Consider the following 20,643-nt stretch of genomic DNA (forward strand, 5'->3'; position numbering starts at 1 on the left):
TATTTTTGAAAAATCGTGAAAATATTTATTTCAGAAAACTGGAGGATTTAGAAGGATTTTTAAAAATTTAGACTTAGTCTTAGACTAAGACTTCAGGAAGTTCAGGGGTCTCTGTCGGGTGGAAACCCCCTATGTTACTTTTCAGGAATCAAACATCACACTCTGTGTGAACTCTGTGCGTTGATTCACAAAAAAAATACAAAACGTTATGAAGATAAGAAGTTTCTGCCTGACAACAACGATAAGTGGCAGATGAGTCCCCACCACATCTATAGCAACGCAGACAGTAGGAATCACAAGTGTTGATTTTATTGTTGTTGTTGTTTTAGTCATGGAATGTTTTAGTGTTAGTCTAGTTTCATAGTCGACTAAATTTATTTTTAGTGAGTCGACTGAAATGTATTTTGGCGGCGTATTTTGATGCCGTCGTAATGACTGATTTTACGCTGAAAATAGCCGATCTACAAGCTCACAACGCTGCAACGCGTTGTGAGCTTGTAGATCTTCTATTTTCAGCATGCAACCAAGTGTAAAACAACTTGTACTGGATCTCTTCTCCACTAGTCCCTTCCTAACATTTTAGTCTAGTTTTTATTTGTCGACGGAATTGTCAAATATATTTAGTCTTAGTTTTAGTCATCATAGCTACCGCTTTCATTTCCATTTAGTCTTCGTCAGTGAAAAAAGGTTGTCGACAAACATTTTTTTGTTATAGCATTAGTCGACAAAATCAACACTGAGGGTACAATATGGATTGGGACACTGTGACAGCTGTTCAAAATCTACCCGAATGTACAGGGTGTCACGTTCGGTTCATCACATCAGTGGCTCCCAAAGTGGGGTCCGGGGACCCCCAGGTTTCCTTGAGGGAGTTCCAGGGGGTCCCCAGCTAAATGATAGTTTGGAACCAAATGGACCGTTATGGGTCTGTAACTCTGATATGGTACCCTAAAGGGTCCATTTGCTTCCATTTGTACACTCTAGTTAAATTACCATTGATTTTACAAGATAGATTGGGTGTCCCAGAGATAGAAATGCCATTAAATGGGGGGTCCGTGAAATTAAAATGGTTGAGAATCACTGCTAGAGCCATAAAAATCTTCTCTTATGGAGGGTCCCTGGCATATCTTTTCAAATGGGGGTCCATTTAATTAATTTGTGTCAATTTGGGGGTCCTTGACATGAAAACGTTTTGGAACCACTGCATCACATCACTCGACATTCAACATGTTTACATAGTGCTGTGGCGCATCAGTGTGGACTGACGTCATTATCATACAGTTAACCCATTTAGACCTGTGGCGCATCAGTGTGGACTGACGTCATTATCACCTGAGGATGCATCTGTGTCACAATATAGCTTTCAACCACTTTAACCATTATTTAAAACTTTTGAAAACTGTTGAAAAAAGAGCAGATCTACGAGCTCATAGCTCATAGCTACGAGCTTGTGGATCTGCTATTTTGTTATCGTTTTATCGTGGAAACGTGGCGCTTTTGAATGAAAAATACTTTCACAACAACGTTTTTAACTTTGTTTGCTTCTGGGGGGGGCCTGGAACAAATTATTTTCCGATGGGGGTCCGCGGCCAAATTCTGATCATTCTGGGGGTCCTTGACATGAAATAGTTTGAGAACCACTGATATAGAAACATAGGTTTTTTCCTGAAAACTGACAGGATTTAGAGGACAATTTGTAGAATCTGGTCTCAGGTCTAAATGGGTAAGTGTAACAGTTATCAATCTTGGTGTGGATTCCCTAATATATCACACATTTTTTTAAATTTTGAGGTCAGGCCTAAATGGGTCAAATAATAAGGGACAATATCGGTGGCACCCAACTGTACATGAGTCTGGGAACAAGGAACACCGTTAAGACTGTACCGACGTACAGCACATAATGACATACTGTAGTCACAATACTTTGTCGGCCATGCTCTTCTGCAGAGGGGCCATCCACACACCAAGAGTGATAACTACAGTTGGAGGCCATCGATGTTGTCCTTTTCTTTTTGCTGAGGTTTGCGTGATCTGCGCAAAAGGACAGTGTTTAACCCATCTTGGGCGGGAACCCCTTTTGGTGTTTTAAACATTATGTTATAATTTAGCTATTGAAAAATAGCAGATCTACAAGCTCGTAGCGCGCCACCGAGTGGCGCGCTACGAGCTTGTAGGTCTGCTATTTTTGAAAAATCGTGAAAATATTTATTCCCTAATATATCCCTATATATCACACATTAGTCTAGTTGTCAAACATGTTCCCTGTGTCCCAGACCCTAACAAAAACATAAAACCTTAGCACATACACACACACACACACACACAAACCTCAGAAATCACACACATGTACAGTCATTATTTGATTGTTTCTTTTTTGGTAGATAAATAAATCTGTGGATTTTTCACATACCTGCCCTGGAAGGTCTAAGTACCTATAGACCTGATCATACATGCGTGGGTCCTGTAACTACAAGAAGAAAAACAAGAAAACAAAAACAAAAAAAAAAGCACAAGAGAAGCACCGGTGGGCACAAAATTAACAGGGCACATTGTGGGCTTACAGCTCACTGCCGACAGGGACAAAACACAGGGGAGTGGAGGAATGTGTGTGTGTGTGTGTGTGTATGGGCATGCGTGTGTGCGTATGTGTGTGTGTGTGTGTGAGAGGGACAAAGGGGGGAGAAAAAAGTGCTGTTACACAGAAAAATGACAGCATGCACAGCTGGGAGGGGGGGGGGGGGGGGGGAGGATGTCACAACGTCACAATGCTCGGCAGGACAGCGGACAACGATCCAGCGCAAACATTTCATTTAACTTAACTTACAAGCTCCATTTCAAAAATCAGAGAAAATAACCGATCTACACGCTCGCAAGGCGACACGTTGTGAGCTTGTGGATCGGATGCGTTTCGCTCTTTATGACAAAATGGTGAACCTTTGTGAAGATGTTTGGTGGTGAAAAACACACGGACGTACAACAACAACAACAACAGCAGCCCAAGCTCCAATATGCACGCGCGCGCACACACACACACACACACACACACACACACACACACACACACACACACACACACACACACACACACACACACACACACACACACACACACACACACACACACACACACACACACACACACACACACACACACACACACACACACACACACACAGAAAGGAAAGCAAACACATAGGAAGGAAAGGAAACATCTGTATTGAGAAGAAGATGACACCGGAAGAGGAGGGACACACTACAAAAGGCTATCTTTCTAGACACTAGGAGAAACGAGCATTCATAACACAGCTGGTCCAATCTCCCGCGCTAATTAACTCACATAGTGTTTTACGGTTTACACTCTCAGAGTTAAATTAACACCGGAGGGACGTTACTGTGCAGTGTGCAGCGCAACACACAGCAGAAGACATGGCATGCCAAACACAAGTGACATCAAACAGCAACAACAACAACACGGAATGCTAAACAAAACATGACGGTGTCGTACTGTGTATACAATGATTATATCACAGTCCAACTAAACATGAGCAGCTAAAATAGCTTTGCGCATACTGTATACACACTGCAAAATCCTGAGTGTTCGTTAAAATTTAAATAACACTCAGTATTTTACTGCAGTAGTGTTTTGTTTACTGCAGTAGTGTAATGTTTTATGTACCCATAAAACATTCTAGACAAAGACGATAAATATTATTTTCTTTTCCTTTTTTGGACTGAAAATAATGCTAGTTGTTGAAAAGGGTTCCCATCAGTGTAGTAAATTATAGGATTTCCTGGGGGTCCCGGACCCCCTGTTGAAGACCCTTGTTCTAGACGATTCAATAGTGCAAACACATAACGTGAGCGTATTTTCTCAGACGCAAACCATCGCATCAACACGGATCCCCTTATCAATCCCACTCCTGTGCTAAATTGAATGCAGATTCTGTGTGTGTGCGTGCACGTGCGTGTGTGTGTGTGTGCGTGTGCATGTGTGTGCGTGTATGTGTTTGTCTGCTGTTATGTGGAGTTTTCTTGGCAGCAATGTAAGGCTACTCAAACAGAACATGTGACACAAACCATTTCCCATGAGACCACTGAAAGTCTATTATTTTCAGTGGGGAACAGAACAGGCCCACACTAGACCCACAACTAGACCCATCATAAGACCCACAACTAGACCCACAACTAGACGCATCATAAGGCCCACACTAGACTATACTAATAATGTATTGGTTTTACTACCACTAAAGTGCGATGTGACTATTAAACAATATGAAATTTAAAGCCGTCGGTATAGTCGATGCTTCCTTTCATACAGGCTGATGCTTTTATTCGTGGTGAAAAACTAAATCGGTTTGAAAATGTATATTTTCATGTGAATTTGGCACTCACACAAAACTCCCCCAGAATTATATAATCGTGAATGTTGTTAGAGACATGTTATTTTGTCAGCTGATGCACATTGTGGCCGCCTCCTCACAGGACACACAGCAGCGCACGCACGCAGTTTACTGGTCTCATGCACTGCCCTAGCACATTCATACTTGAAGCTGTCTATACACTATGCTAACACATTTTCCATCAGCCGTTGTTGCGGCTGATAGAAATTTGCAGAGGATCCCCAGGAAAATAGCAGATCTACAAGTTCACAAAGGGGCGTGATGTTTCCAGTTTTGAGCTAACAAGATTGTCTATTATTGGCCTGCTATGATAACATTGCATGACGACGTATACAATCAGTAAATCAGGCTTTAGTAGACGACAGAGTGAATGTTGTTTATTTCCAGTGGGACGGCATGATGACGACGCGTTGCTACGTTGCTGCACACTGACAGTGTACCCAGACACCAGCTGTTTAAAAACTAGGAAGATACGCCCTCATCAGTTCAAACATTTCAACTCCTTGTCATGCCCTGCCTTTTCTAAATGGATTCAAATCAAACACACACAGCTCTGTAATCACAGTCTTCCAATTATGCTGTTGTTATGTTATTCACACTGTGAATGTGAACTAGCCAAAAAGCAACAACAACAATATTGCAGCCTGGCGGGAAGCTTGGCAGAGCATATTCAAGATTAGATATGATGATACTGAACAGAATTGCGTTGTGGCTTATCTTATGTTGTTGATCCTGAAGATACAGAAATGAATGACATGCGACTAAAGAGCCCCATGTCATGATGCCACTACTCTCCCAAGCCTGTCATGATGCCACTACTCTCCCAAGCCTGTCATGATGCCACTACTCTCCCAAGCCTGCTAGACAGTGAGCCCCATGTCATGATGCCACTACTCTCCCAAGCCTGCTAGACAGTGAGCCACAGGTCATGATGCCACTACTCTCCCAAGCCTGCTAGACAGTGAGACACATGTCATGATGCCACTACTCTCCCAAGCCTGCTAGACAGTGAGCCCCATGTCATGATGCCACTACTCTCCCAAGCCTGCTAGACAGTGAGACACATGTCATGATGCCACTACTCTCCCAAGCCTGCTAGACAGTGAGACACATGACATGTCATGATGCCACTACTCTCCCAAGCCTGCTAGACAGTGAGACACATGTCATGATGCCACTACTCTCCCAAGCCTGCTAGACAGTGAGACACATGTCATGATGCCACTACTCTCCCTGTCCCAAGCCTGCTAGACAGTGAGACACATGTCATGATGCCACTACTCTCCCAAGCCTGCTAGACAGTGAGCCACATGTCATGATGCCACTACTCTCCCAAGCCTGCTAGACAGTGAGACACACGTCATGATGCCACTACTCTCCCAAGCCTGCTAGACAGTGAGCCACATGTCATGATGCCACTACTCTCCCAAGCCTGCTAGACAGTGAGCCACATGTCATGATGCCACTACTCTCCCAAGCCTGCTAGACAGTGAGCCACATGTCATGATGCCACTACTCTCCCAAGCCTGCTAGACAGTGAGCCACATGTCATGATGCCACTACTCTCCCAAGCCTGCTAGACAGTGAGACACATGTCATGATGCCACTACTCTCCCAAGCCTGCTAGACAGTGAGACACATGTCATGATGCCACTACTCTCCCAAGCCTGTCATGATGCCACTACTCTCCCAAGCCTGTCATGATGCCACTACTCTCCCAAGCCTGCTAGACAGTGAGACACATGTCATGATGCCACTACTCTCCCAAGCCTGCTAGACAGTGAGACACATGACATGTCATGATGCCACTACTCTCCCAAGCCTGCTAGACAGTGAGACACATGTCATGATGCCACTACTCTCCCAAGCCTGCTAGACAGTGAGACACATGTCATGATGCCACTACTCTCCCTGTCCCAAGCCTGCTAGACAGTGAGACACATGTCATGATGCCACTACTCTCCCAAGCCTGCTAGACAGTGAGCCACATGTCATGATGCCACTACTCTCCCAAGCCTGCTAGACAGTGAGACACACGTCATGATGCCACTACTCTCCCAAGCCTGCTAGACAGTGAGACACATGTCATGATGCCACTACTCTCCCAAGCCTGCTAGACAGTGAGACACATGTCATGATGCCACTACTCTCCCAAGCCTGCTAGACAGTGAGCCACATGTCATGATGCCACTACTCTCCCAAGCCTGCTAGACAGTGAGCCACATGTCATGATGCCACTACTCTCCCAAGCCTGCTAGACAGTGAGCCACATGTCATGATGCCACTACTCTCCCAAGCCTGCTAGACAGTGAGCCACATGTCATGATGCCACTACTCTCCCAAGCCTGCTAGACAGTGAGACACATGTCATGATGCCACTACTCTCCCAAGCCTGCTAGACAGTGAGACACATGTCATGATGCCACTACTCTCCCAAGCCTGCTAGACAGTGAGACACATGTCATGATGCCACTACTCTCCCAAGCCTGCTAGACAGTGAGACACATGTCATGATGCCACTACTCTCCCAAGCCTGTCATGATGCCACTACTCTCCCAAGCCTGTCATGATGCCACTACTCTCCCAAGCCTGCTAGACAGTGAGACACATGTCATGATGCCACTACTCTCCCAAGCCTGTCATGATGCCACTACTCTCCCAAGCCTGCTAGACAGTGAGACACATGTCATGATGCCACTACTCTCCCAAGCCTGCTAGTAGACAGTGAGACACATGTCATGATGCCACTACTCTCCCAAGCCTGCTAGACAGTGAGCCCCATGTCATGATGCCACTACTCTCCCAAGCCTGCTAGACAGTGAGACACATGTCATGATGCCACTACTCTCCCAAGCCTGCTAGACAGTGAGACACATGACATGTCATGATGCCACTACTCTCCCAAGCCTGCTAGACAGTGAGACACATGTCATGATGCCACTACTCTCCCAAGCCTGCTAGACAGTGAGACACATGTCATGATGCCACTACTCTCCCTGTCCCAAGCCTGCTAGACAGTGAGACACATGTCATGATGCCACTACTCTCCCAAGCCTGCTAGACAGTGAGCCACAGGTCATGATGCCACTACTCTCCCAAGCCTGCTAGACAGTGAGACACATGTCATGATGCCACTACTCTCCCAAGCCTGCTAGACAGTGAGACACATGTCATGATGCCACTACTCTCCCTGTCCCAAGCCTGCTAGACAGTGAGACACATGTCATGATGCCACTACTCTCCCAAGCCTGCTAGACAGTGAGCCACAGGTCATGATGCCACTACTCTCCCAAGCCTGCTAGACAGTGAGCCACATGTCATGATGCCACTACTCTCCCAAGCCTGCTAGACAGTGAGACACATGTCATGATGCCACTACTCTCCCAAGCCTGCTAGACAGTGAGACACATGTCATGATGCCACTACTCTCCCAAGCCTGCTAGACAGTGAGACACATGTCATGATGCCACTACTCTCCCAAGCCTGCTAGACAGTGAGACACATGTCATGATACCACTACTCTCCCAAGCCTGCTAGACAGTGAAATCCTAAAGTGTTAATTTATTCTATTTGTAAATCTCAGCATTAAGTTAACAATGAGGACTTTATTGTGTAATCCACAGAGCACAATGAACTTTATTGGGCTGTATATAAGGTGAACGTGACAACAGTGTCTCACTGTTGTGGAGCCACATGGCGGCAAGAAGCACGGGACGACCGGGTGGGGCGCGTGCGTGCGTGCGCGTGGGGGGGGGGGGGGGAGGGGGGGGGGAGTATTCTGATTCAGTGCATCTTGGTTTACATAGAAGTCAGTCAATTGGGCTTGTTTGGACGGGGGGCTTAGGGGGGCTAAGCCTCCACCAGAGGGGGCTAAAGCACCCCCTTGCCCCCCCCCTGGAGCTGCTGTTATAAGTGTAGCTAATTCCAGGGGGGCTGTGTGTGTGTGTGTGTGTGTGTGTGTGTGTGTGTGTGTGTGTGTGTGTGTGTGTGTGTGTGTGTGTGTGTGTTTTACAGTTACACTCTCAGAGTTAAATTAAGTGTAGCTAATTCATGGTGGACTGTGTGTGTGTGTGTGTGTGTGTGTGCGTCATTCCTCTCTCATATGAATGGATCCTGCTGTGTAAGCAATATGAGTGAGTGTGTGGTGCATTTGTGCGAGGCGTACCGGTGTCACAGTTCTATGTATTTATGTGGACGTGTCTGTGTGTACATGATAAATACCGGAGCATGCACTGCATGCTTGTAGCTTTTGTTTTGGTGTATGGTTCTGTGTGTCTGTGAAATCATGAAAGTGAATGAATTTGTGAGCGTGCGTGTGTGGGTGTGTCTGTGAGCATGCATGCGAGTTTCTGTGTGTGTGTGTGTGTGTGTATACTGTATAAGAAATGTGACAGACTCAGCACAAGCCCGGAGGCTGTGGTGCAGTGTTGTTGTAAAACCCCTGGGAGCCCCATTGAGGCCCGCTAGCGCCAGCCAGACCACCCTGGGGCTGACGATAACACAGCCAGTGGTGTACGGTAACTAAGTACATTTACCTAAGTACTGTACTTAAGTACAATTTTGAGGTATTTTTACTATGCTTGAGTATTTCCAATTTTCTACTTTCACTTCTACTCCACTACAGCTCAGAGCCAAATGCTGTACGTTTACTACCACTACAACTTAATTAATTTTATTAGAAAACATACATACAACACTTCAGCCCTATATGCATTTCGACCATTTGAAAATAGCCGATCTACAAGCTCACAAGAGTCACAATGCGTCGCATCGCCACGCATTGTGAGCTTGGTAGATCGGCTATTTTCAAAAGGTTTGTATACATTTTGAACTTGTGATGTGGGACATTTTGCATAATGAGTACTTTCTACTTTTGGAACTTTAAGTACATTTTGACACCAATACTTTAGTACTTTTACTCACATACATTTTGATTACTGGACTACAGTACATTACGGTATTAATACTTTTACCTATAAGTAACAAACGTGAGTACTTTTTTCCCCCATCAACGAACACAGCAGCCCCTGACACTGCAACACACTATTACTACTGCATCTCCAACTAATAGCTCTGTGTTGTATACACTGGTACAGTAATTATCTGTGGCTTCCGTTTTCAGACAAGGGTAATTACAGCAATACGGTAATCATCTAGAGAATTACTACACACACACACACACAGTGCACACACACACAGGTTAATCTCTACACTACAGCACAACACTGTTGGCTGGCAGAAAATAAAGTTCCTCTGCAGTCAATGTTATTGTGCGTGGGCCGAATTATCATAATATTTGGAATTACCACGGGAATAATGAAATGTGCTTGTGTGTTCATGCATGCCATAAGGTAAACAGGAAGTAGAAAGGGTAGTGAATGGCAAATCAATGCAGCCATCCATCAATCCACTTGCCCTAGCCTCGACGACCAGGCTTATGCAAAGGCTACAACATGTAATTTAGATGTTATGCAGATGTTTAGCATGTTATGTAGACAGATGCCAGGTCATTATTGAGCTGGCATTCTATAGTGTTTATAGTGTCAATGTATGAATATTCGACTGTTAGGGATGATAGGTTCCTAGTTAGTTTACTTATGATCATCCTAGTTGACTATTTATTTGATGTATTGCCTTGTGTTGTTTGTGCTTATTCGCTCTGGATAAAGAGCGTCTGCTAAATGCCTAAATTGAAAATTGCTGAGCTGATATACGCGATTCGTTGTTACGATGCAAAGTGGATTTGACATCTGCGGCATGAGAACACAGAATCTCATGAATGTGAATGAGGCTAAACAATCCCTGTTGTGACAGAACATTTGAGGGGTTCTTCAGAGTTATTGTTAGTATAGGCAGCAAACAGAAATCTGCAAGGAAAATAGTCACCCTAAAGAGGGCTACATACAACCCATTCCCAAGAAACGTGCAATCGACGCCGTGCCAATATCTAATGTGACAGGACCGAGAAACCTTGATGTTAGTGGAGTGAGTGAACAATGGCTGCTTCCCAATCTATACTTCTTATTCTTCCTCACAGGTAGTCCGACACAAGGCCAGCTAAAGTTAGAGACCGTATGCTGTTCATCGTGTACACTGTACACGATACAGTATGCTAAAAGGAAAGTGGGCAAAATAACCACAGTGAAGGAACTTGTGGTGATTCTATAGGGAGAATGAGGGGTCCTATACTTAAGTGGTCCGGGTTCCAGGGGGTCCCCAGCTGGATAGTTGGTAACCAGATATTTAACTCTTGAGAGTGTGAAATGAAACCAAATGGACCCGTAATGTTAAACTTACTTTCTTTACAATACGTCTACACAATTGGAGAATGTAGAAGAATGTTTTGATCAATGTTTGCCTGTTATCTCTCCTAATGGTACCAACATCAACACAGCATGGAATTGTGGACAAAATCTTATCCAACAACAACAAAATATTCTTTAGTTTAGGGTCTAGGAGAGGATAAATGTCATCAAATGGTGGTAAATAATGGACCTTGATATGAAAAGGGCTGAAAACCACTGCTATAACATACAATGGCAATCATGAGCCCTGGAGATCAACTACTTTTACTCCGTCAAGGACTGACTGTCTCTTCTCCTTGTGTAGAACTGGGACGCACTCCGGGAAGGTGAGTATCGGAGGGCAGTTAGTAAAAGCGGTGGTGAGTAGTACGACAGTCTCCAGAACCAGAAGAAAAGAGAGGCAGCGGGCTAACCCAGATCGAGGCACAGGTTGTGGTGGTCTTACCTCTGAGTGGGTGATGAGGGGAGGAGGGGATTCAGAGAGCACTCTTATAAGGCCCTCTGGGCACACATGATAAGGCATTTCCAGCTGCATAGAGTCAGACACAACAGAGAGACGAGGGGTGAGGAAAACAGGACCAGGAATACAAGTGGCATGGAGGGAGGGGGAGGGGGGAGGGAGGGGGGAGGGGGGAGAGAGAGAGAGAGAGAGAGAGAGAGAGAGAGAGAGAGAGAGATGAAATGGAGGGGAGAGATGCAACAGACACAACCCTGTTCTTTCTCGGATGTCACACCGGGCAGGGAGACAGTGTCTCGAGTTTGACATTATTAAAACATGTTCATGCCCGTTTGAAAAGGCTCACTGTGAAATCCCTAGGCTCTTGGTGCAAAGCACGCCAAGTGGCAGTGTGGCCTCTTGTCGCCGTGTAAAAATGGCGTTTAGGTAAAAGTTTAGGAAAGTTTAGGAAAGTTTAGGAATGACACATTCCTAAACTTTATTGACCATAACTCCAAAATGTCGGTCATGATTCTGTGGTCCTGTGCGTGCCAGTTTAATGTTTGGAACTTTCTAAGCTACCAGTAAAAATAACCGACCGCATAACCCTTGCTGAAATTTAAGCTGTGCAGTCACACTTTCCCCCAAAAGTGCATGAACTGCAAACAATTATCTAGCATTTAGATTAGGACATTATCATAAAACTTGGGTTGAAAGAACACTTACACCAGCCCATTTAAAGTTAAATACAATGTGCAGTCAGGCTATTGCAATGCAATTCAATTTGTGTTGGAGGCCACCTTTTTTGTTGTTGCATTAAACATTTAAATTAAATCAAAACCCTTTTATCAGGGCGTGCACCTACACTTTGCATGTGTATTTCACTTATTCAATTATTGTGAAAAGAACTGGGCTGTGCCAGTGCTCATTGCACGTATGCGTGAATAAATTAGGGCATTCTCGTTCTCTCTCAATCTGCTTATCCAGGCCAGCACTTTTAACCATGTAACCACACATGTACTTTGTTTTTACGTCAAATAGCAAAAATAGCATAACCACAAGCTCACAACTCAGTTGTGAGTGAGCTTGTAAATATGCTATCTTCGCTATCTGTTTTGGCCAAATGTTCACCATTTTTTGAGGGGCGCTAGCCACTCCTATGTCCAGCTTTGAGCATTTATGTAAACACAAACATTGAAAGCCATTGATAATGAATGGCCAGCTTTGCGCGTTTGTCCCAACACACACATTGAAGACGAAGGTGAGGACGCAAATTCTAATTGGCCGGAATGAGATGATGTATGATGATGTACGATGATAAGAGCGCCCCTCACTTCACACGGGTGTGAGAATACGGATGCTAGGGTTCATGTGGTTAAATATTGCACAAAAGCAGCCCGACCATGCTTAGTGCAAGACACTGTAGACTCTTCTACACAGTATGTTGACAGTGCAGCAGGCTGTGATGTGTGCATGCTATGTGGCCTTGCTGTAGCAAGGGACCCCCTGCTGAGCAAGCCATTCCCAGCTCGTCTAAATAACTGCTTCGAGAAGACCACTGCCTCCATCTCTCACCCACAGACCACCTTGGTTGCCATGGCAATTGGGAGGCCTGGGGGCAATGGGATGGGTTGATTGGAGGCAGGGGGGGGAGGGGGTGTTGCAACTCGACATTGTAAACTTGGTCTTGAAAGCAGTGGTAATGGGGTTGTTATGGACAAGGTCTGTATGTTTGTATACTGTATGTCTGTGCAGAATGCAACAATGGATGTGTCCTGGGGTGACCGCAGACATTTTGAAGCAAACTGCCAGGCCGCCATTGTAAAGAAGAATGCCTTCACTCGCTGTTGTTGGGTGGAAACCTCGTATGTACAAAGCCATTTGTTTTTGAGGGGCGCTAGCCCCTCCCAACGCCCGGCTTTTTTTTGTGACGTCATGTGGCGGCCAAGTCTATGGACTTTGTAATATTTGCTTTAAGCATGCCCGCCGTGGTGTCATGTGACGGGCGATTCTCACCCAATGTAAAAGGTGCCCCTCACTTCACACAAGTGTGATTTTTTTTATTATATTAAAAAACGTCACACTGGAAGGAAACCCCCGCGCAGACCAAGGACCAGGTGGGGATTACGTCACCAAATTGGCCTTGGAACGCATCGGGATCCCCCAGGAGGAAGTTACTAATGTTGCTCAGAGAGGGAAGTCTGGAGCGCTCTGTTGCCCCCGCGACCCTACTCCGGATAAGCGGCTGAAGATGGATGGATATTAAAAATGATTAATGCGAGGCGTTGTAGATCGGATTCGTTTAAATTTAAAAAAGATAACCTGGAAGTTGGAACATAACATAACCTTCTGCCTGACCGAACAACGATTTGTTCTTAATGACTCGTCTTGCCAAATAGAGGTTGAATACGATTTTAAAGAAAAATCCTTGTTTAAGTCAGACAAGACAGTAATAGAACATTGATTTTGTAATTGGAAAACATTGATTGGTCCACGACTGCACAAAATGAGCCATGAGCAATGATAAGCAGCTTGTATGCAAATACACACACAATGCTTAATATTACAGCTTAACAGAATAAACTACTGCCCTGCAGGACCTTTAAGTATTGACCCGTCGTGCGTGCATTTCAACCTAAGCTCTCTGAGCAAGTGGGTCTAACCCTTAGAGTATATATGAATAGAGACGGCACCCGGAGGAAACCCTGAGGCGAAATGGACATAGTGGCCGAATTTGGTATTGCAGTTTGGACCCAAACACATGAACCGTTGACTATCATTGCGCACGTTCATGATGACACGTGAACGCTGTTTCATACGTGAATGCGCGTGAACGCGTGCAATGATAGTCAACGGCCAGCGCGTTCATGTGTTTGGGTCCAATCCATCCCAGAATGCACTCTGTTCCTACCCGGAAGGAGGAGTGAAATTGCCTCATGCGCTTTTGAGCAACTTAATGCAAGTGGATGGGAGGAGAACTCGGGTGCCGTCTCTATTCATATATACTCTAAGGTCTAACCTGGAGCTGCATTGTCCAATCGAGCCATGCAACCGTATATCAAATGGCTGGAGGGCATTCGAGGCTTTGTAACTTTTCATTTCAGTCTGTCACCTCCTCCCTCGTCACAAAACACACTTCAAGTTGCCTCACTGGCGTGCAGTAAGGCACTCTAGTCAATTTCACTGAGGAATGAGACATTTCCCGGTGTCTGTGAGACAAAGACGGAAACGTTTTCCTTACCACCGTGACAAGTAAAGTTAAGTTATACAAAGAAATTACAGAATGTCTCTCAAAAGCTCCTGTGTACAGTGAGTGAGTGAAAAGCTGCAGGGACTGTCACTGAGCCCAAAGCCTCATTTATGATTCAGCGGGAAGAAGTGTCACGTCAACCCCTTTTTTCAGTTGGAAGTTTTTTTAATAAAACATGTCATTTTTGTCAAGCGACACTCTTTCACAGAGGCATAAATTAGTCTTCAGAAGGCTCCCTAACATATCGAGAACGCCAGCTCCTACCTACTACTAGCGGGGAATCCCAATTAGACATTGAGCTCAATGAGACACCGATGCCATCTTCAGGCTTCTTGCACCATTTTGAAAGGAAAATGTAAGACTTTTTAAGGACCTGCGGGAACCTCGCTCTTCGTTCCCTCAACCTCTCGTCACCCTCTCTCTTTCACTCCTTTGTCGAACGTCTAAAAGCCTAGTCGTCTTCTCTTTGCTGAGTTGAATGTTGCTGTCAGAGGGACAGACAGACAGACAGACACACTGACTCACTGGTCTAGTGCTTATCCACTGAGAGAGGGATGCTAACACCGGAGCTAATGAGATTAGTCCCACTGCAGGTCTCTCCTCCCACCTCTGCCCTGCACTGCTCTTCATTTATCAACAGCTAATCTGTGTGTGTGTGTGTGTGTGTGTGTGTGTGTGTGTGTGTGTGTGTGTGTGTGTGTGTGTGTGTAAACATTTTTTTTCTTCATTTATACCATTGGTTATAACACTGCAATGCCAATAACACAAGTATTATATGTTAATCGCAATAATTAATAAATATTATTACATGGCTTGGTTGAATGCTTGAGTGAGTTATATCATTGTAATGACTGCTCCGCTGTATAACAGACCTCTGCCTAATCAAACCCTCTGAGCACCAGCTGCGCGGCTGCGCCCCGCTTGGTTTACTGCTGTTTCCAACATGACAGCACACACACACACTAGTGACACACAATGTCATTTACAGCTAAACATTGCTCTCAAAAAGGTTTTTGAAAACATTTGAGCAAGAAATAGACGAAGCAGGACCCGGAAATGGATTCTATTTGATCAACTCACTTCCTTGTTTTCCGACAGTGCTCCAGCCCTGCAGCTGGCCAGACACAGTGTTTTTTGGGTCAATGTTTTTGTGTTTTGGGTCAATGTATTAATTTATGTTAGGTAGCCATGTAATAAGCGGGATAATATCTGGCTAGGTGGTCATTGTCGGGAGATAATTCACCGACAGGGAGTTTAACCACTGAGGCGAAGCCGAGGTGGTTACACTCCCTGAAGGTGACAATGACAATGACAATGACCACCTAGCCAGATATTATCCCTTACACATTTACCCTCTCTTGGCCTGAATATAAGACTACGTTTTTTTCCAATGGTCGTATTATAATCGGGGACTAGACTATTTCACATTCAATGTTCTTTTTCCACAAATGAGTCTTGAATATAATCAGAGTCATCTTATATTCGGCACAATACGGGTATTTAAAAAAGAATATGACAATGAATCGTCAATGAATCGTCAATGTCATGATCGTCATGACGCTGACATTGACGATTAACTGACGATTAATTGTCCCTTAAGCCCACTGTGGCACTGTTGGGTCCGGCTTCAGCTGTCTTCTTATAATACTCCTGTTGAACCAAATTACTTATACTGACAGTAAGTCATTACTCTAGGTTTTTTCCTATACGCACGGTCCATTTTTGCCCATTTCAGTGACGCCGCTCTGTGCAGCACCGAAGGCAGATTTTTCTACCGCAGGCACACTCTTGGATGGCTATCTAGGGAAAAGTAGACGCAATATCCATCTTACTCTGACAGTGTCTGTCACCCTCGGAGTGTTGTCGTGCCTCAACAAGCTCGCTTTTTGTTCAGAGTCTACTGTGTGTCACAGTTCTACTGTGTGTGCAGTGGTTCCCAAAGTGGGGTCCGGGGACCCCCAGGGGTCCTCAAGGTTATTATTTTGGTCTCAGAGATGGAAATGCCATTTAATGGAGGTCCATGGACTAATGCAGGGGTTCTCAACCCGTGGGTCGCGACCCCTCGGGGGGTCGCCAAATTATTTTAGGGGGTCCCCAAATTATTTAAAAAAAATAAAAAAAAAAAAAAAAAAGATTTATTTTTAAATTTTATTTTCACTTTTTTTCAAAAATAGCAGACCTACAAGCTCGTAGCGCGCCACTCGGTGGCACGCTATGAGCCTGTAGATCTGCTATTTTTCAATAGCTAAATTATAACAATGCTTACAACACCAAAAGGGGTTCCCGCCCAAAATGGTTTAAGGTTATTGTAGCAGTCAATTTATATTGGGGGTCGGGAGGGGGCGGGGCGGGGGTCCCGAGACATTACCAAAGCATTTCCGGGGGTCCCCGGCCAAAAACGTTGAGAACCCCTGGACTAATGCATGGAGGGGGTGCTTGAAATGAAACGGGTTGAGAATCACTGCTAGAGCCACAAAGCTCATCTTCTCTTATAGGGGTCCCTGGCTAATTATTGTCAATTTGGGGGTCCTTGACATGAAAACGTTTGGGAACCACTGACATAGCGTACCCTCAACCACAAAATTGCAACCTCATCGCATACGTTTTATATCATTGGCTGGTGACACGACCACGCCAGGCTTCGATTGGCTCTGTGAGGGGACGTAGGGCCGGGGGCACACTTCCCACAAATGGAGAAACACACACACACAAGCTGGTGATGATTAGTGTCCTATCGGCCCAGTAGTGCTTGGAGTGGGAGACCCCCTCCGTCTGTGAAGGGGCTCACTCAGATGTCTGTAATCCAGGGTTTGTGGGGGAAGAGAGTCGCTCAAAGGGACGCACTGAGAGCACCCTCGCTATGTTGTGTGCCATGTGTGTTTGTTTGCAACCACATACACACAGGGGTATGAAGGCAAAACAGACAGTGCTGCTTGTGTACCTAGAAATTCCCCCACTGGACCATGTGTGTACACGTTTGTGTGTGTGTACGCATGCTTTATAGTAGACAAAGATGGTGCACACAGATCCCTGTGAGAAGCAGAGGGATGTGTGTGTGTGTGTGTGTGTGTGTGTGTGGGGGGGGGGGGGTGGTCCCATTAATTCTGTTTATTAACAAATCAGACAACAGAGACGTGTGTGGTGGGGAAGGCTTGATGGCGCGGTGTGATTGCGAACGCGTGCCGCGATACATGTACTGTAATATTGTTGTGTGTGTGTATGTGTGTGTGTGTGTGTGTGTGTGTAACATTGACTCTGTGTGTGTGTGTGTGTGTAACATTGACTCTCGGCTGAGTCTAACCCAGGCAGGAGAGTGCGATCGATAGCCGTGCCGAGGACACAGCAATCCTGTGATTCATGCTCACCTCTTCTTACCCCCACACGGAGCCTAATTAACTGCAGCGTGAGTAAGTGTGTGCATGTGCATGTGCGTGTGCGTGCGTGTGCGTGCGTGCGCGCGTGCGTGTCATCACGTACCCACATCCTCATTTTTTTAATCCCCTATTACAGCCACCCTCTGACAGATGCCAGCTGGATCTGGGAACGACCCTGTGGTGGAAAGTCACTAAGCACATTCACTTAAGTACTGTATACTTAAGTACAGCTATGAGGAATTTGTACTTTACTTGAGTATTTCCAATTTCCAATACTTTTTTACTCCACTACAACTATAGTTACTTTACAAGCATGCATTAACCCCTTCAGCCCTGTGTTACATTTCGGCCATTTGAAAATAGCCGATCTACTTGTGGATCGGCTGTTTTCAAGAGATTTCTTTCTTTTGTACTTTTACTTGTAACAGGCTATTCATACTTTTACTTAAGTACAAAATGTGAGTACTTTTTCCACCACTGGAAACGACCAATAGGACGACGCCGGCCTCGACGGAGATCCGGCGCCCGATGGGCGATGGTGGGGTCTGAGCAGGGGGTCACCAACATGTCCGTACAGGCGTACACGGACGGCAAAGACTTGGTCTTGTCCGTGGCAAGTTTTAGATTTTCTGTTTTACACACCACTATAATGTTCTTATTTTATTATATTATAATGCCAAATCTCCAGGTTTTCTCCAGAATTATTTATTATGACACATTAGTAGTCCACTAGTACTAAGTGGTTCTCAAATGTTACATTTGCAAGGACCCCTGTAACTCTGAGAGTGTTCAAATGCCGTTTGGTTCCATTTGAACTCTCAGAGTTACAGACTTGTTATTCAGGGCTATCTATTTATGTGTTTTTGGTAATATTATTGTCCACTCCTTTTGTATGTCCGACGTGGCAAAACAAATATCTTGTCCGACAACATGGAGATGACCCCCGCTGATGGGCGATGGTGGGCTCTGTGCGGTGTCCGCTTTTAGGAGAACACGTCCTTACCTTCTGTTTCCGCCTCTCCTTCCTCTTGTCCTCTGTGTCCTGCAGCATCTTCTCTCTCCACAGGTCGAAGAAGTACGACGGGTTGGTGTAGAACTTGAGACCCTCCTTCCCGTCGTCCCTGCAGGGAGTCAGTGGGGGATAGAGAACGTCAGTATACAGTTGGATGTTTAGGTGGCATTTCTGACCCTATAAGAAGAGCCATTCACACCAAGTAACCACATACAGTTGGGTGCCACCGATATTGTCCCTTATCATTTGACCCATTTAGGCCTGACCTCAACATTGAAAAAAATCCTTATAAATCCTCCAGTTTTCTGAAATAAATATTTTCACGATTTTTCAAAAATAGCAGACCTACAAGCTCGTAGCGCGCCACTCGGTGGCGCGCTATGAGCTTGTAGATCTGCTATTTTTCAATAGCTAAATTATAACATGTTTAAAACACCAAAAGGGGTTCCCGCCCAAAATGGGTTAACTGTCCTTTTGCGCAGATCACGCAAACCTCAGCAAAAAGAAAAGGACAATATCGATGGCCTCCAACTGTAGGAGCATAAGTACATATATTCACTGTTTGATGACATTTGATTGCGTTCATCTTCAACTGGAGAGCAAAACACACCCAAAACGTTTCGTGGAAATTGAAGGAATATATCGTTGCTGTCAGGAGGAAACCACCTAACTCCATTTTTGTGAGGTTTTTGATTATTTTTCTTCCATATGTCAATGCTATTGAACACCCTTTACTTTAAAAAAATATATTGAAAAGTATTAAGAAGCGGTTTGGAAAAAATCTCTCAACTCCATTGGACCCTCAAACTGTAAGCATGTAACTCCACCACCTCTCCCCCTCTCATTGGACCCTCAAACTGTCTGCTAAAGCATGTAACTCCACCACCTCTCCCCCTCTCATTGGACCCTCAAACTGTCTGCTAAAGCATGTAACTCCACCACCTCTCCCCCTCTCATTGGACCCTCAAACTGTCTGCTAAAGCATGTAACTCCACCACCTCTCCCCCTCTCATTGGACCCTCAAACTGTCTGCTAAAGCATGTAACTCCACCACCTCTCCCCCTCTCATTGGACCCTCAAACTGTCTGCTAAAGCATGTAACTCCACCACCTCTCCCCCTCTCATTGGACCCTCAAACTGTCTGCTAAAGCATGCAACTCCACCACCTCTCCCCCTCTCATTGGACCCTCAAACTGTCTGCTAAAGCATGTAACTCCACCACCTCTCCCCCTCTCATTGGACCCTCAAACTGTCTGCTAAAGCATGTAACTCCACCACCTCTCCCCCTCTCAAACTGTCTGCTAAAGCATGTAACTCCACCACCTCTCCCCCTCTCATTGGACCCTCAAACTGTCTGCTAAAGCATGTAACTCCACCACCTCTCCCCCTCTCAAACTGTCTGCTAAAGCATGTAACTCCACCACCTCTCCCCCTCTCAAACTGTCTGCTAAAGCATGTAACTCCACCACCTCTCCCCCTCTCAAACTGTCTGCTAAAGCATGTAACTCCACCACCTCTCCCCCTCTCAAACTGTCTGCTAAAGCATGTAACTCCACCACCTCTCCCCCTCTCAAACTGTCTGCTAAAGCATGTAACTCCACCACCTCTCCCTCTCATTGGACCCTCAAACTGTCTGCTAAAGCATGTAACTCCACCACCTCTCCCCCTCTCAAACTGTCTGCTAAAGCATGTAACTCCACCACCTCTCCCCCTCTCATTGGACCCTCAAACTGTCTGCTAAAGCATGTAACTCCACCACCTCTCCCCCTCTCAAACTGTCTGCTAAAGCATGTAACTCCACCACCTCTCCCCCTCTCAAACTGTCTGCTAAAGCATGTAACTCCACCACCTCTCCCCCTCTCAAAC

The 20,643-nt window shown here is 45.3% G+C and overlaps 1 protein-coding gene and 1 long non-coding RNA gene across 5 annotated transcripts in view; one reads left to right on the forward strand and one right to left on the reverse strand.

Annotated features, from left to right (window-relative positions):
• The window catches only part of LOC306940467, a 560,182-nt gene that overhangs the window by 132,792 nt on the left and 406,747 nt on the right, over positions 1-20,643 (forward strand). The gene's annotated exons all lie outside the window — the stretch shown is intronic.
• The window catches only part of wasf1 (WASP family member 1), a 111,228-nt gene that overhangs the window by 11,825 nt on the left and 78,760 nt on the right, over positions 1-20,643 (reverse strand). For 2 of the 4 annotated variants that reach the window (XR_013792122.1, XM_079526703.1), the window contains exons 5-7: positions 18,769-18,886; positions 11,151-11,234; positions 2,411-2,467 (exon numbers count right to left, since the gene is read on the reverse strand). Coding sequence is in view for 3 of the 4 variants with exons in the window: in XM_079526703.1 (XP_079382829.1) it covers positions 2,411-2,467; positions 11,151-11,234; positions 18,769-18,886 (259 nt within the window). In the remaining variant the exon portion in view is untranslated. The remainder of the gene's footprint in view (positions 1-2,410; positions 2,468-11,150; positions 11,235-18,768; positions 18,887-20,643) is intronic. The other 2 variants (XM_079526704.1, XM_079526705.1) reach the window with 2 other exon arrangements.

Source organism: Electrona antarctica (genome assembly GCF_951216825.1).
Source record: "Electrona antarctica genome assembly, chromosome: 17".
Classification (NCBI taxonomy): domain Eukaryota; kingdom Metazoa; phylum Chordata; class Actinopteri; order Myctophiformes; family Myctophidae; genus Electrona; species Electrona antarctica.